Source organism: Heliconius melpomene, chromosome 3 (genome assembly GCF_056956725.1).
Source record: "Heliconius melpomene rosina isolate 202511_hmr_F chromosome 3, ASM5695672v1, whole genome shotgun sequence".
Classification (NCBI taxonomy): domain Eukaryota; kingdom Metazoa; phylum Arthropoda; class Insecta; order Lepidoptera; family Nymphalidae; genus Heliconius; species Heliconius melpomene.
This window is the reverse complement of record NC_140391.1, coordinates 10,918,125-10,934,582: the sequence shown is the minus strand read 5'-3', so window position 1 is coordinate 10,934,582 and position 16,458 is coordinate 10,918,125. Positions and strand designations below refer to the sequence as shown.

The 16,458-nt window shown below is 38.0% G+C and overlaps 2 protein-coding genes across 2 annotated transcripts in view; both read left to right on the top strand.

The window, feature by feature from the left end:
- Positions 1 to 818: 818 nt before the first annotated feature.
- The window catches only part of ChT (choline transporter), a 28,029-nt gene continuing 12,389 nt past the window's right edge, over positions 819 to 16,458 (top strand). Inside the window, exons 1-6 of the mRNA XM_085207227.1 lie at positions 819 to 1,238; positions 1,490 to 1,665; positions 3,169 to 3,276; positions 8,338 to 8,493; positions 12,798 to 13,096; positions 13,180 to 13,309. Of these exons, the coding sequence (XP_085063353.1) occupies positions 1,500 to 1,665; positions 3,169 to 3,276; positions 8,338 to 8,493; positions 12,798 to 13,096; positions 13,180 to 13,309 (859 nt within the window). The 5' untranslated portion in view covers positions 819 to 1,238; positions 1,490 to 1,499. The remainder of the gene's footprint in view (positions 1,239 to 1,489; positions 1,666 to 3,168; positions 3,277 to 8,337; positions 8,494 to 12,797; positions 13,097 to 13,179; positions 13,310 to 16,458) is intronic.
- On the top strand, positions 13,367 to 15,002 carry LOC146540203 (uncharacterized). Its single transcript, XM_085207230.1, has one exon. The coding sequence runs from the start codon at positions 13,922 to 13,924 to the stop codon at positions 14,996 to 14,998; it is 1,077 nt and encodes a 358-aa protein (XP_085063356.1). The 5' UTR covers positions 13,367 to 13,921; the 3' UTR covers positions 14,999 to 15,002.

Sequence of the window (16,458 nt, the reverse complement as noted above, 5' to 3'; positions counted from 1 at the left end):
AATAAATATATAGTTCAAGCGGGCGAAGCCGCGGGCGCGCCGCTAGTCTAGCTAGTATGAAATATTACATACAGATATTGGTTTTTAGAACAAACAATGTATTAACAATTATTTGTTACTGTATAATATTGAACTTTTGGGTAAATCATAAAATACATATATTATTAATTAAAAAAAAAAGATAAATCGACAAAATATCGAATAAGTAGTTTGGGCGGGAAATATGTACCTACTAGTAAAGGTGAACTTTATAATTTATTTTGCCTGAAGTAAAAGGTCATATATTTAAAAAAATCGATTACTTTTACTATGCTTAAAGTTAATAATGTAGATTTGAACAAAATATAATACATCTTTGTTAACCTTTCTTTAAATCCTTTAAGAACGTTTTTCGTGTGACAAGATTATTGTTTTTGAATAGATATCCTTGTTTTATTCAATAACATACAACCGGATATCATTCATAGTCAGGTATTAATAATTTTAATACATTAATCCATCATTTATATCAATACAAGTAGATTCGTTATAAATTGAGGCTATCGATTCTAGCAGGAGCAAACAAACTTATAAATTATTTAAAGAATTTCAAAATCAACTCAGAAATTCAGCAATGACTGTAAATTCGTTGATTATTACAAAAAAAGAACAACCTTCAATTTCTATTTTGGTCCTGGTACCTTCCTGCCACTACCTCCGCGCCTTATCTTCGTCAGCAAACATGTATTATAGAGCGATCGCCACATTAAGCTTATCGCTGTGAGCTTTGCTTGAAAATGAGTAATGTATGAGTGACGGCGCGTGGGTGTTCAGTACCAAGGTGGGAGGCGCGAGGCATGCGCGGTCGGGGCCGCTGACGTCAGGGGATCGATCGGGCGGCAGCGGGCAGAGCGCGTGACAGCGGGCCCGAGCCTGTCGTCGCGGGTTACATAACGGGACACGGGCCTACCAGGGACCTTGCTTTGATGTCGGAGGCCGCACACGCGCGCACATGTGCGGGCTAAGCTTCAGGACCAGGAACAGCCCTTCGCAGAAGACCTCCCTCCGATGGGGCGACAGCTGCCGGCCTAGCGCGCCCCGCTAACCGCGATCGCGACTTGCGAGTGACATAACCATAGTGTTTAGATTATATATTTTATGATGGATTATTATTATTATACTGGCCGATGCTACTTACAATAGACGCGTGCCGAGAGCGTGACCGCGCGTGACGAGAACTCTGAGGCTTTACCTTACAAGTGAGTACTTTGAGCTTTGTAGAGTGCAAGCTGTAGCGAAGTAGCGTGACCTTTACATGTTCAGGTCAGTCTAGCTGTTGATATACTCGTAGAAAATACGGTTTTTTTGTGGATTCCATTTTTAAGAACGTATCTAAATATTTAGTTAAATCTTACAAAATAAAATGACATTTTACTTATGAATGAAATTTACTCGTAAACTTTACACTCTTATCTATTCTCATATATGTATGTGACTTCATTTATATCAGAACATTGAAAATGATCAACGTGTGGGGCGTGATCTCCATCGTGCTGTTCTACGTGCTGATCTTGGCCGTGGGCATCTGGGCGGGGCGCAAGAAGCCGCCCGGCAATGATTCCGAGGAGGAGGTCATGCTGGCCGGCAGGTCCATCGGGCTGTTCGTCGGCATATTTACTATGACAGGTCAGATGACATGTGGCTAACGTCACATCCACGTGTGATATTATATTACTATACAGTATACAGTTATACTGCACCTACCCTTACTTGCACTTTTACATAGCAGGGTAGGCAAAGGAAACCTGGGGACCTGGTGTTCCATGTTCCTAGAACTCTGTTCCCCATAAAACTGAATACTTGAGGCATCCCGTGTTGAGTGGCGAAGTCATCGCCGTGGTTTGCCTTGTGGTAACTAGGAGCGAGGAATTAAAAATATTAAATATTTCATTCTCCTGAATAGGAATCGAACCCAAAACCTTCGCGCTTACAGCCGCCACGGCGGCTTGAGGAACTTAACAAATATTTATCCCATCTATATGGATGCTAATAGTGATACCAACAGCTGATGTTCCTGAGTTCCAGCAGAGCGTGACCGTATAGTATTGTGTATCTCATATTTACGAGCTTGTTATCTTTGAGTATTGATTGAATTTAAAATAAAACATAATTAAGAGTAAATTAGTTCCCCTATCAGTTGGTCTAAGGCAAATTTTATCACGATTTAAGCTTATTACGATGTCTTAGTAATAATTATATTTTTAAGTCTTTTTTTATAATAACTATATTTAAAAATGTAAAATTTATTTTCTTATATAATAAACGTATATATTAAACATTATATTTTCAAAAATGGTAATATTTAACTATGAAAAATAAAAATATGGAATGTACTATACCTACTTGTAAATAACATAACATAACAGCTTTATCCCTAGCGGAGTAGTTAGGAAGAACGGAGCGCCAAACGCTACGGTCTCTACATACCTCTTTCGCCTCGTCCACTGTCATCAACCTCTTCATACATGCCCTCCGGGGAATCCTCATGCTTTTTACGTTACCTTCCTCCATTTTCTTGATACTGTTTAAGGTTCCGTTAACTCTGTTACCGGCAGCAACACGCCTTTCCACATCTATGGCGTATTATCTCTACTGAACATACTGTCCAAGTACACCACCTCATTCACTTGTTCTAATATCTTATCATTCAACTGACATTGCATTCCGTCCTCTCTTAATTTCTTTCAAATTCTACTTGTAAATGATGATGAAAAAACAAATCGAGGGAGCATCCCGTATGGGGTGCCATTAGATAAGTCTTTCTAAATGGTATGGAGGTTCCTAAGATAGATATTGGCTTCTAAAATGCCAAAAATACACTTTTTGGACCTTGTTATTTATGGACAACGTAGAAAAAAACTGTAAAAAAGTACTGTAAATATAAAATTCAATGAAAATTTCAAATAAAAATTGATTTGAATAAAATTAATTTCGTTGTTTAAGAGATATGGGACAATTACTGAATGGCAGAACTTCCTCCTTTATGAAGTCGGTTAAAAATAGCATATCTACGAAACCGGCTGGCTCTGCAAGGGTTATGAAGTGAATGCTACGATTGAATGACACATGGCGTTTTCATAGTTTAAAGATGTAGGCTTGTAATATCAATGTAAGGTTACCCGCACACAGCCACGTGGGTGGGCGGCGGCTACATCAACGGCACCGCGGAGGCCATCTACACGTCCGGCCTCGTGTGGTGCCAGGCGCCCTTCGGATATGCGCTGTCGCTCGTGTTTGGTAAGTATTCTTATATCTACTAAACTATACTATATCTATGACTTTGACCGGTATGTATGTATGTTCATCTGTTTTCCTGTTGCTTCTAAAATTATGATAGATAGACATCTAAATAGAAGTTTTAAATACCATAATTTGACAATTGAGATATCGTTGAATGAGTCTCAATTGTCCCCTGACTATGTGACGCCCTCTAGAGCTCAAAAATCATAAAGTAATTTAGCACATATATATAGACTAGTGGGCGCGTGCAGCTTCGCCCGCTTATATGCACCCTTAGGGATGAATTCTAAAAAAACACGAAACACATGTTCAATGAAATATTTTTAAGAGTCTGTATTTAATTTTTTATAAAAATCGGTGGTAATTTAAAGATTTTTCCATACAAACTTTCAACCCCATATTTGCACCCCTAGGGGAGGAATTAATATAAACCACGAAACATGTGTTCAATGATATATTTTGAAGAGTCTAAATTTCAAATTTTATAAAAAACGGTGGCGATTTAAAGATTTTTCATACAAACTTTCAACCCCTTATTTGCACCCTTAGGGGGAGAATTTTAGAAAACGATGAAATACGTGTTTAATTAAATTCTTTTAAAAATCTAAATTTCAAATTTTATAAAAATCGGTGCCGATTTAATTTTTTTCCCATACAAACTTTCAACCCCTATTTCAACCCTTTAGGGTTAAAATTTTTTAAAATCCCTTCTTAGTGGATGTCCAGATTACGAAAGTAAACATCTGTCCAAATTTCACATTTCTACCATTAGCGGTTACGGCTGTGCGTGCGTCTTACCTCAGTCAGTGAGGACAAGTCCTTTTATATATATATATAGATATATAGTTTTATTACAAGAGGTGGTACGTAACTTCTACAAACAAACTAACAAACATTATAACTTAAACAAAGAAAGGTCCTACAGATATTGTATTACGAGTTAAAACCCCAAAATAATTTAAATAAATAAGTTCAATACTAAAACTCGACTACTGATAATCACTCTCTCAAAGTATGAAACAAGAAAATATTTTCACCTGAAATTGACAGCCGTGGTCGTATACCACCTGCTATAGTTCTAAAAGGAGAAAGTGAAAGTACTACACGACCACGGCTCTCTCCTTCTCTATATCACATATGTTGACATAGACTGATGTTAGTATCGACGACTAATTTCTTATTAATAGGTACACTCGATGGTGTTTGCCCATTTGTCTATTAGATCATCTGTCATTATCTTTTCCTATAAAAATATGACGTAAGTAGGTCAATAGATATATGTGTGTGTCTGTTATGTGTTCATTCTTAGCACAAGTGACTTTATTGTAGATAGGCAAGCATTTGTCTACTATCACCTGGTGGTAAGTGGCGATGCGAACGACGGACGAAAGGGCCAAGTTTTATTTATCGGGGAACAGTTCAGCAGGTAGGGAGTTCTACTCTTTAGCTGTTCGCATTAAGAAAGTGGAGGCGAAGCGCTGCGTACGAAAAGGAGGCACGTCAATGACATTTGGAAAGGAGAAGAGGTTATCAGGTCATGCAGCGCTGCTGCACACTCTCCGAAATGTATGCTATAGAATACCGACAGGTATGCTACTTTACGACGGTGTTCAAGGCTTTGCAGCTGTGCCTCAACAATCGCTGTGTGGCCAATGAGCTTCTTGGTGCGATTTTCAATGGAGTCATTTTATGCCAAGTTCACAGTTCATGCCAAGAACCTCAAGATGGTCAGCTATCGGTATGGGTACATCTCTTCAGACGACCGATCATAGACTCTCGACAAGACTGCATCTCGTTTCGGTTGGTTTTCGCATTGGACAGATATTTGTCAACAACCGTGCTGTCATCAACACCGTACCCAACAATACCGGGTGTTAACATATCGTTGATGTGCAGCAGGAATAGGGTTGTGGATAGAACAGATCCTTGAGGAACTCCGGCATTTATAGCCTGTTGATCAGATACGCGGCCATCAACACCTGCTGTACACTTGTACAACGCACAACTTGTATAGATCGCTCACTGAAGAAGTCTGATATCCATTTGCAAAGGTCAAGCAGTATTCCATATGCGGGAAGCTTACTTATGAGGCTTGCATGCCAGATCCTGTAAAATGCTTTAGAGATATCGAGAGACACGGCAAGGGCCTCGCCATATCTCTCGATAGCCTCGCCTCATATGTGAGTGGCACACACAAAGAGATCTCCCGTCGATAGCCCTTTACGAAATCCGTACTGGTTATCGCTTAGGAGATCATTATCCTCCAGATATACCAGAAGCCTTTCATTCAGTAAACGCTCCATAGTCTTGCACAGAGATAGACATGGAAAATCTGTTTCTTACCATCTTACAGACATTTCGTGTTAGATAGTTGACTATTGGGGTAGTCAGAGAGAATGGAGCGCCAAACGCTGCGACATGCATGCCTCTTCCACTTCCATGGTTTTTACGTGAGCTTCCTCCAATATCGTCGATACTGTGTTCTCGAAGGTCAATAGAGGGGAAGACTCCTCCCATTTAAATAAAATATTTAATAACCTATGAATTGAATTTACAATCTTCATTCAATGAAAGATACTTCCAACTGGGCCACGATTTCATTATTTGATATAAGATAGAAAAAAGCAATTTTATTAAAGCAGCATCAGCGCGTGGCGACGTGGAGGGCCTCTCGACATATATTCAGGTGTAACGAGGCCTCTTTAACTGCCACTCCCCTATCCACAGCCTACTGACTGCTGCTCCGCCTTGTACTAACTTAGTTGTTACTATTGTTTTATACGTATACTCGCACGCAACGGGGTAAGCCGAGGGAACCTAGTGTTAAGACACTCCGTTTCCCACTTTCCGCCGAATTTGGGAATGAATTGAGAATGTATTGAGTGGCGGAATTCAACGCCGCGCTTTGCGACATCAAAGCAAAGAAATGGAAATATAAGGTTAAATAAATATGTTCCTCGAGTGGGGATCGAACCTACAACCTATGTAATTATTAAGCTAAATAACTAATTAATAGTACTGAATATATCTTCACGATATATAAGTAAGTCTTCAAACTATTTTTGTGGGTTTTCGATTGGAACTATTTTTATCTATCTTTGTATTATATCTGTATAATATCTTCCATATTTGCTTTTATGTGTTTAAAGTTAGTAAAAATAGTAATTGTATTTTATATGTATGTTTTTATATGACTTAAAAAAATTACAAAAAAGTTTAATTATACCATGTGAATAACACATACATATGTTAGTAAATACTTAAAAACTTGTAGCTGACAGTTATGTTTAATTAAGAGGGACGGATTGTGAAAGAAACACTAATAACACGAGAAAAAGTAGAAAGGTTTCATACAATTCTCGGCGTGAGTTCGATGAATTAAAAAAGCGTTTAACACATTTTGATCGTCCATCAAAGTTGTTAGGAGTTCGGTACACGTCCTGTACCGAAACTTGTCAGAAGTTATACCTTGTTCAATTATATCAAAATACTAGCGGACGTACGCAGCTTCGCTTGCTTAGTTAGGGGTGAATTCTAATAAACTATGAAACACGTGTTCAATGAAATATTTTTAAGAGTCTAAATTACAAATTTTATAAAAATCGATGGCGATTTAAAGATTATTCCATACGAACTTTCAACCTCTTATTGGCACCCTTAGGGGGTAAATTCTAAAAAACCGTGAAACACGTGTTCAATTAAATATTTTTAAGAGTCTTAATTTACAACTTTATAAAAATCGGTGCACATTTAAAAAAATTTCCATACAAACTTTCAACCCCTATTTCGCCCCTTTAGGGTTAAATTATTTCAAAATCCCTTCTTAGTGGATGTCCAGATTACGAAAGTAAACATTTGTCCAAATTTCACGTTTCTACGCACAGCGGTTACGGCTGTGCGTGCGTCTTACCTCAGTCAGTGAGGACAAGTCCTTTTATATATATAGATATATATCCACTAAGAAGGGATTTTGAAAAATTTTTACCCCAAAAGGGGTGAAATAGGGGTTGAAAGTTTGTATGGAAAAAAAATTAAATCGGCACCGATTTTTATAAAATTTGGAATTTAGATTTTTAAAAGTATTTAATTGAATACGTGTTTCATCGTTTTCTAGTATTCTCCCCCTAAGGGTGAAAATAAGGGGTAGAAAGTTTGTATATATATTTTTTTTAAATCGGCACCAATTTTTATAAAATTAGAAATTCAGACTCTTAAAAGTATTTAAATTAACACATGTTTCATGGTTTACTAAAATTTTGCCCCTGAAGGTGCAAATAAGGGGTTGAAAGTTTGTATAGATTTTTTTTAAATCGGCACCAATTTTTATAAAATTTGAAATTCGGACTCTTAAAAATATTTAATTGAACATGTGTTTTATGGTTTTCTAGAATTCACCCCCTAAGGGTGCAGATAAGGGGTTGAAAGTTTGTATGGAAAAATCTTTAAATCGCCACCGATTTTTATAAAATTTTAAATTTAGATTGTTAAAAATATTTCATTGAAAACACCTTTTATGGTTTATTAGAATTCACCCCTAAATAAGCAAGCGGAGCTGTGCGCGTCCGCTAGTAGATTATATGGAAACCCAGTTCTTAAGTGCTGACAGCACTCTGGTAAGAAGGTCTAGGCGAGATTTCATAAAGCCAAATATTATTAAGACGCTGTCGTAGCCAGGCTTGGAGATGTAAAGTTTTGGTTTCTGCTTTAAATTTGACTTTTAGTTATTTTCATAATTTTCATGATGTAAGTAACGTACATATTTTTCTACGACATGGCGAGTGTTAGTGTGATATCACGGAAACATTCAAATATGTTATACGAGTATCTGTGGTGGGTGGAGAGTGTAGTTCCGTTTCCCACTTTGTCGAGTTTACAGTGCCCTTGTTGAGTCCTGGCGCCACGACAGGTACAGACTTTTTATCGTAATTTATTCGTACAGTATAATTTAATTTTAATTTACTTTATTGAATAATATGTTATTTTCATTTAAGCTGTTTAGTGGACAACTTTATTAAAGGTAGACATAGCGAATATATTACATTTATATAATATGTGTAGGTGGCATCTTCTTCGCGAACCCGATGCGCAAGCAGGGCTACGTGACGATGCTGGACCCGCTGCAGGACTCGTTCGGGAGCCGCATGGGCGGGCTACTTTTCCTGCCCGCGCTCTGCGGGGAGGTGTTCTGGGCCGCCGGCATATTAGCGGCATTGGGTAACTTAGTTGAAACATCATCATCATCATCATCTTAATATCATCATCATCCTCATCATCATGGTCACTTTTACATCCACTTTTTGACATAGACTGATGCAGAACATAGGAATTGCATGTTGTGAGGCGGAACTCAACGCCGCGCTTTGATACAGCGAGAAAATTAAAATATTTATTGATTGGGAATCGAAGCCTAGTGTCCCTGCGGCCCCTGCGCCATGACTGGCCTCAAATGAAAATGTATATAAAACAATTAAAATAAAAAAAAGAGTTTTAGCCCACCCTCATTTATATTAATAATAAGGCCGTCCTTAAGGGTTAACGACGCCTATACTTTTTTTTTCATTTTAAAAACTACATCCACGGGCGCATAGTTGCCCGTGCTTTTTTTATTTTAAGAAAGTTCTTATAATGTGGCGTACTTAATTTTGGGACAATTTAAACTGTACTTATATCTAGAGCTTATACTAGAGGGGTTGGATGACGACGACGCCTATACTGTTGTCACTTCGCTCCTTTAGTCAAATGGAAATAATAAACAGTTGTGGATGACGGACTAACCAACACCGTAGTGTTTGGGATATGCTCCCGACGTTCCACAGTTGCACCTTATGAAAATACTATCCTCGTCCAGCCTTTCACTTTGTTAAACTTATCTCTGAAATAGCAAAGTACTACTGCTACTCAGATGTCCCGACTTCAACTGGACGATATGTTTAGTAATATTAATAATATTTATTAAATGTAATAATAACATTCGTCAAAACGTTTACATTTTCATTTTCAAAGCGCTCAGATACGAAAGCTCAGATTTAATTTGTATGCAAATATATACACGCGGCTAATATTAGTTTTGTTAAATATACTCGCACATATGATGTGCACATTTTCATAGCTTTTCCAAATATTATAGTCATTGTAGATTGCTTTGAAAATAAAGTACATAATATAATAATTGTTGATTCCATTGAGTCGCAGTTGGGAAGTATCTTAAGTTCTTGGCTTATCTGGAGAATCACCGATTAATCAATGGCTTCCGCCACGGTCGCTCAACCGGTGATCTTCTGACTTACGTAACCTATAGAAACCAAGGAGAAGGGCCTGGCAGGTAGTTTGGACATGGCAAAGGCCTTCGACCGAGTGTGGCACGGTGCGCTACTTATAAAACTCACGGGCGTTCCATAAGACGGGGTGCCGTCCCCTACATTATTTCATAACAACAAATATCAATAACAAGTCAGAAGATTCTAAAGCTCATTACTATACAGATGATAGCACAGTGGACGCTGTACACTCTGTCTCGAGATAACGTCGATCAGTGCCGAAATAAACTTCTGTTTTCTGTTGAGGCATCCCTCGGGAACTCCCTTATGCCACTCCACTACGCATTATACTGCCCCATAAGCTGGAAACCAAGGCGAAGTTGGCTTCAAAGAAATTGGGGTCATCGACAGAGCGAGGCAGTACTTTACGCCAAAACACCAATTAGCTCATCATAGGGCCCAGGTTCGGCCTCATATGGAGTACTGTTCTCATCTCTGTGCTGGTGCTCCCTACATACAACTAGACTCTGTAGTATTTACGTACGTAGGCACTTAGAAAAAGTTCATGTGATATGATTTCATTCCATTTATCTTTTAAAACATCAACAATATTTTAGTTACTTAAAAATAACTTTTTAGTTATTTTTAAATTGTTTATATATATATAGTACCGGTTTTAGCACTACCGGCGCCCTGGGCAAAGTTTTTTCGGCGCCCCCTAACTACAATTCAATAACATACAAAAAAGGGAATGGGTACAACAAAATAACCATATATTTAAAAAAAAATATAATGAAAAAAACTAATAAAATTTCTCTTCTATCTGCGAACTCTTTTATTAGGCATTCAAAGTCTATGTTTTCTGCAATTTTATTTTCAAAGTTGTTAAGATTGTTACTTTAGATTGCTAGATTGTGTCCCCGTTATCAGTAATCAAAGTCGACGATCACTTTGTTTTTTTTTTTTTTGCTCTTAGACCATTTTAAAGGGCATCAAGTCCCCTAAGCCGCACCGGGCAGCAAATACCCTAGCTACGCCACTGCAGCGAGGAGACATCTTTGCGCAAAGCGCCCTAAACGGGCGTCTACGGTGCCCTTTTTATCCGGCGTCGCCCTACCCTAACGCCGCTACTGTATACATGAAAGCTGATGTTTGGTTGTCAGTCATCTCTGGTTCGTATCGCGCAGAGCGCTATGAAAAAGCAGTTTCACGCTTACTCCCGCACACTACGGGTGTAGTAAGGCAGGCAGAGAATAAAAAGTAAAAAGTATATTCTAGTCTGGTAAGTTATTAACCAGACGGCAAAGCATCTATTATGTGAGGAGGGGTAGGTTAGGTCAGGATAGGTTCCCTCAGGCGTCGCTCTGACTTTGTTAGGCGGGCGAGCTAATCGTAACTTTTGTTTGCATTCTCTTTTTCATTGCAAAAATAACTTTAAAATATATTTTCTTGAAAGAGTATTAATTACTACAATCAAAGTTAAAATTTATGAAATATAAACAAAAATACAAGTAAAGAATTCGCAGATAAAGCTAGTACCTAAAACAAATTATATTGTTATAATTCCTGAAAGAGTAAATTCCAATTAGACAGACTGAAAGTTGATCCCAATTAAGAATACGACTTCAGTCTAAGTAAGTACAAAAGATACCTTTTTTTGTTAAAAATTTATAAATATATACTTATTTAACTTTATTTAAATGAATTGAACTTTGTCTAACCAAATAATCAAAACCATTAAATATGACATATTGAAGAAACCTTACCCTTTCTGTGTATTATACATTACATAACTTGTTTCGTATAGGATTATGAAGCAGGTGAGTGACGCGGGTCTCCTCTATGACGTGTCGACGTGACGTCACAAGCAGACAGGCAAAGGAAACCTAGTATTAAGACACTCCGTTCCCCACTTTCAGACAAATTCTGAAAGCATTTCGTGTTGAATGGCGGAACTCAACGCCGTGTTTTGCCTCGACAAGAAAGCAAAGAAAATGGAAATAAAAAAAGAAAAAAATATTTAATTTCCTCGAGTGGACCACCACCACCCGCGTGTACAGTCACACTTTGTGAGCTCGGCCCGGCAAATGTATTGGGAAGGGTACACGTCAAGGGTGCTTAGATTTCATTATGAGATCCGGTTGAAATTGAACAAATTGCTTTTTTTATGTTCAAAATTATACACAAGGATGTGATTGTCACGCAACGGATGTGGGTTCGATCCCCACTCGAGGGAGTGAAATATTTATGTACGATTATATTTCCATTTCTTCGCTCTGATGTCGAGGCAAAGCGCCGCGTTGAGTTCTGCCACTCAACACGCAATGGCAGAAAATGGGGAACGGAGTGTGTTAACACTACGTTCCCTCTGCGTACCCGCGCTGTGTGCGGGATACAGCGTGAAGCTTAAAAAAACCTATAAGTTGAATTAGACTTTGAACTATTACCGTGCTAAACTTCAATCCTTGCTTATGGACATAAATTACTTGCGAGGTTGTCTTCCGCTTTTATTGTGACTGAGCCATCCACCAGCGCGCAGCAAGTAGGTGACTGTCTGATATAAAGGAAAATGTCTTTTTTACGTAGAAAAAGGAATTATAGACAAAAAATTTTGTGAGAACGGAAAAACGTAACGGGAATATTATATTGTGTTTTTACTTTCCATTTTCTCTTGTCTTTTGTTTGTATGTTAAAGTCCACGCGAGCACTAGTTTATATTGGTATATGTCGTACACATATTGTACATACAATACGAGCGTCGTTAACATTCCTGGCCCCAGACTGTGAATCGTTCGCACCGGCCTTCATCGCGCGAGGAAGTCAAGGAATTCTTAGCGCTTATTTCAGTACTACCACCGCTGATGTCGATGCCACTCTAAAAGAGCCGCCCTCACTTTTATAATATTAAAGTAAAAGCGCACTTTTGCGTTGAGTTTCTTGTTTATGTTTGCCCCTTTTCTATTTTCTTATACAATTTTTCTGGACGTAAAGTTGTAGTATTTTATTAAAGATTTTTTATGGGAGAAATTTTATAATTTATATCAAGAAATTAAATATGTAAGCATATTAAAATTAATGTTTATTTTCTTTTTTCAAATGTGTTTTGTAAATTAGTTTCTTTTAGCTTCGCGCTCTATCTAGGTTCTCTTGGCTTCTCCTGCTACAACCTGAAAAACCTGAGTATTTTTAACCTGCACATTATATTAATAATAAGTATTAGATCTTAAAATATAATTTCCTCACAACAATGGGTCTGTTTAGGTGCAACACTCGCTGTCATCATCGACATGGACCACCGGACCTCAGTCATATTCAGTGCCTGCGTGGCGGTCTTCTACACACTCTTCGGAGGCTTATACTCAGTGGCCTACACTGATGTGATCCAACTCTTCTGCATATTCATCGGCCTCTGGATGTGTATTCCCTTCGCGTGGGCAAACGAGCACGTGAAGCCACTCAGCTCCATGGAAGTGGATTGGATAGGCGAAGTCGACCCTGATTATTATTGGTACTATATTGATTACGGCCTGTTACTTGTGTTTGGAGGGATACCGTGGCAGGTGATATCCTATAACATAATTATAATTTGACAGCAAAGGGGCTCAGTCAATTGTTTAACTATATACAACTGTTGGGTGGCCAGGTGTACTTCCAGCGCGTGCTGAGCAGCAAGACGGCGGGGCGCGCGCAGGTGCTGTCGTACGTGGCGGCCATCGGCTGCATCTTCATGGCCATCCCGCCCGTGCTCATCGGCGCCATTGCTAAAGGCACCGGTGAGCTTGTCCTCAACCTTTACCTCGTTTGGTACTAGCGACCCGCTCGCGGCGTCGCTCGCTTCTATCACACATTTACTAATCTGAATTGCTTTCGTGTTCTATTTAGTATTATGATTTTAAGAACTCTATATTGATGATTAGAGAAATACACCGTACCGTCCGAGAATACACCGTACCGTCCGAGGAGGTAGACGTGTTTTCGTTCGTTTGTTGCATTTTAATTTGCAAAGTAGTATTTGTTGTTGAAATGATCATAAAATTATTGTGTTGCGTGATATATTGATTTTGTGCAATATTTGTGAAGAATACACCAGTGAAAGTGCGTAATAATGACTAAAATAATTAACTAAAGTGTTAAATTAGTGAAGTCAAACATTGAAGGTGACAACGTTTGAAAAAAAAAAATCGATACATACCCGTCATCGTTTTATTTTTCGCTGCTTTACAGCAAAACTAAAAGCGTATTTTTTGCTACTTACGGTAGTTGCAAATTGGATCTGTGGTGTAGTACTGAGAATTAATCTGCCGATCCTTAGTTCAAACCTCAGTTAAATATAATATAAATATTTTTCTAATAACTTTTTATAAATTTTAAAAATAATAGCAAATATGGAAACAGAATCGTCGTGGGGATGTTGCAATACGCCTAAGAATAAGGATCGATATATAAAATGTTTGCATTGCAAAAAAGGTTACCACTTCGGTTGCTTGGGAATTGACTCGCATTCAAGTGCGCTTACTAATTGGAGCTGTCCTAAGTGTAATAGGTATAAAACAACTGATGAGACGCCTGTACGTACTGCAGGTAACCGTACAAATTCAAAAGCTACTGATTTTAATGTTACTAAAAGGTCATACAAAAGGCAAGCTCTTAGTTCACCGACGTCACCAATAACAAATGAACAAATTACCCACGATAACATACGAAGTATTGTGAGCGACGCTATTGAGAAACAAATGTCTAATTTAATGGTCAGCATTAATAAAACAATAACCAACACTATTGATACAAACTTTAAAAGATTTGAAAACAAAATTGAAGAATTGCAAACGTCAGTTACTTTCATGAGTAATCAATACGAAGGTATGAAACAGCAACTCGACATGCACTGTGAAGTAACTAGTCAATTAAAACAAAATAATGAAGCTCTACAAACTACCGTGAATACTCTACAAAATAAAATTAATATAATGGAACAACAAGCTCGAGCAAACAATGTTGAAATTCAATGTGTACCAGAATCTAAAACCGAAAATCTGATCACTATAGTTAAAGAACTTTCAAAATCTATAAACCTCAATATAAAAGATAATGAAATTGCTCACTGTTCTCGCATTGCCAAAATAAATCCAAAATCGACGAGACCAAGATCAATTATAGTCCAACTTAGTGCTTCCTTGGTCCGCGACCAATTTATAGCAACTGTGAGCAAGTACAACAAAAGTAACCCCTTCAACAAACTTAATTCATCTCATCTTGGTATTGGTGGAAACAAGGTTCCTGTATATGTTTGCGAACATCTAACGACAGCAAATAAATCACTTCACGCTGCCGCTCGTAAAAAAGGAAAAGAGTTACAGTACAAACATGTATGGGTTCGAAATGGGCGTATATTCATGAGAAAAACTGACGACAGCGACTACAAACTCATTAACAACATGGATTCCCTGAACAAACTTACGTAAAACAATATTGCATGCAATTATTTATATAATCTATTAAATATGTATTATCAGAATGTAAAAGGTCTGCGCACCAAAACACATGATTTCTACAGAAATGTAAACTGTAATAGCTATGATATTATTATTATAACTGAAACCTGATTAAATAGTGGTGTTTTAAGCTCTTAATTGTTTAGTGATAATTAAACTGTTTATCGAAGAGGTAGGGATCTTTGCTAAAAAAAAAAAAAAAAAAAAAGACGGTGGAGAAATATTAATGGCTTCCTCCGCTTGGTGGAATGGGAGAGTTCTTGAGAAGATTTGTAGCTAACAGTAAATATTAATCAAAGTCGTACGATAGCTCTTTGAGCAACGTATATTCCTCCACCTGTCAGTAAGACTGTCTTGGACAAATCTAAAAAAAAAAAAAAAAAACCATCGAAATAAAATTACATACGATAATACTACTGCGATAGTACTACTTTTGGTGTAAAAGTTGATTCATCAACTAATATAATGAGTCGTATAGATCTGCTACATCCTACCTTTAGATATCAGCGTCAGCCTTATTAACAATAAATAAATGTCTAGAACATATAAAAAAAATATAAAAAAATAAAAAAATAATAATAATAATAAAAAAAAAAAATAAAAAAAAAATATTCCAAAAAATAAAAAAAATTATATATATACAAACTAAAAACTCGGTACGGTACAAAATAAATAAATAAATTAATTAAAAAAAAAAAAAGCCTTTCTACCTTTCTCCGGTTGTAGCGGTACCCGTTCCATCGGACTCAGGGAGGGAGAGATAAGAGTGCACCTGTGTTTGCGCACACCCTGTCGTTACATACGTCTTGTGCACTATAAAATATCCTGCGCAAATGACTTGACTCTGACAATGGACCCCGATTACTAATAGTCCTGCGGCGATGGACAAAGGTAGAGAGGTTTAGTCGTGATGCCGGCTAGGCTTTGTCTGATGTCTGCACGTAGGCGGCCTCGGGAAGATGGTCGTTTTGCATTGCCTTGGGTTAACAGTGCGATTCGGCAGCTCCCAGGGTGACGTAGCAGCCCTATTCAGGGACGCCCTGCTACCCCCAATTCGGGGAGGGGACTAGAAAAGGTGTCCTAAAAAAGGCTTATCCCACTATATTTCAGAGGTAGTAACCACGGCTGTCTCTGCATCACTCATAACGTGGTCGAAAACAATATAAACATAAAAACAACCATAAAATTCTTAATATGACTTTCGCAGCGTGGAATGTGCGCACCCTTATTGACAACGAAGCAAACTTGTGTCCACCCATAAAAACAGCCCTCGTGTCCCGTGAGCTCAGGCGCTATAATGTTGATGTCGCTGCTCTCAGTGAGACACATTTGCCTGATGAAGGAGAAAGAGTGGAACGTCGGGGTGGTTATACTTTTTTCTGGAAAGGCACTCCATCGTCCGAACCAAGAAGATCTGGTGTCGGCCTTGC

Excerpts from the sequence above, each read along its gene's own strand:
- LOC146540203 (XM_085207230.1), top strand. The coding sequence starts at position 13,922 with ATGGAAACAGAATCGTCGTGGGGATGTTGCAATACGCCTAAGAATAAG.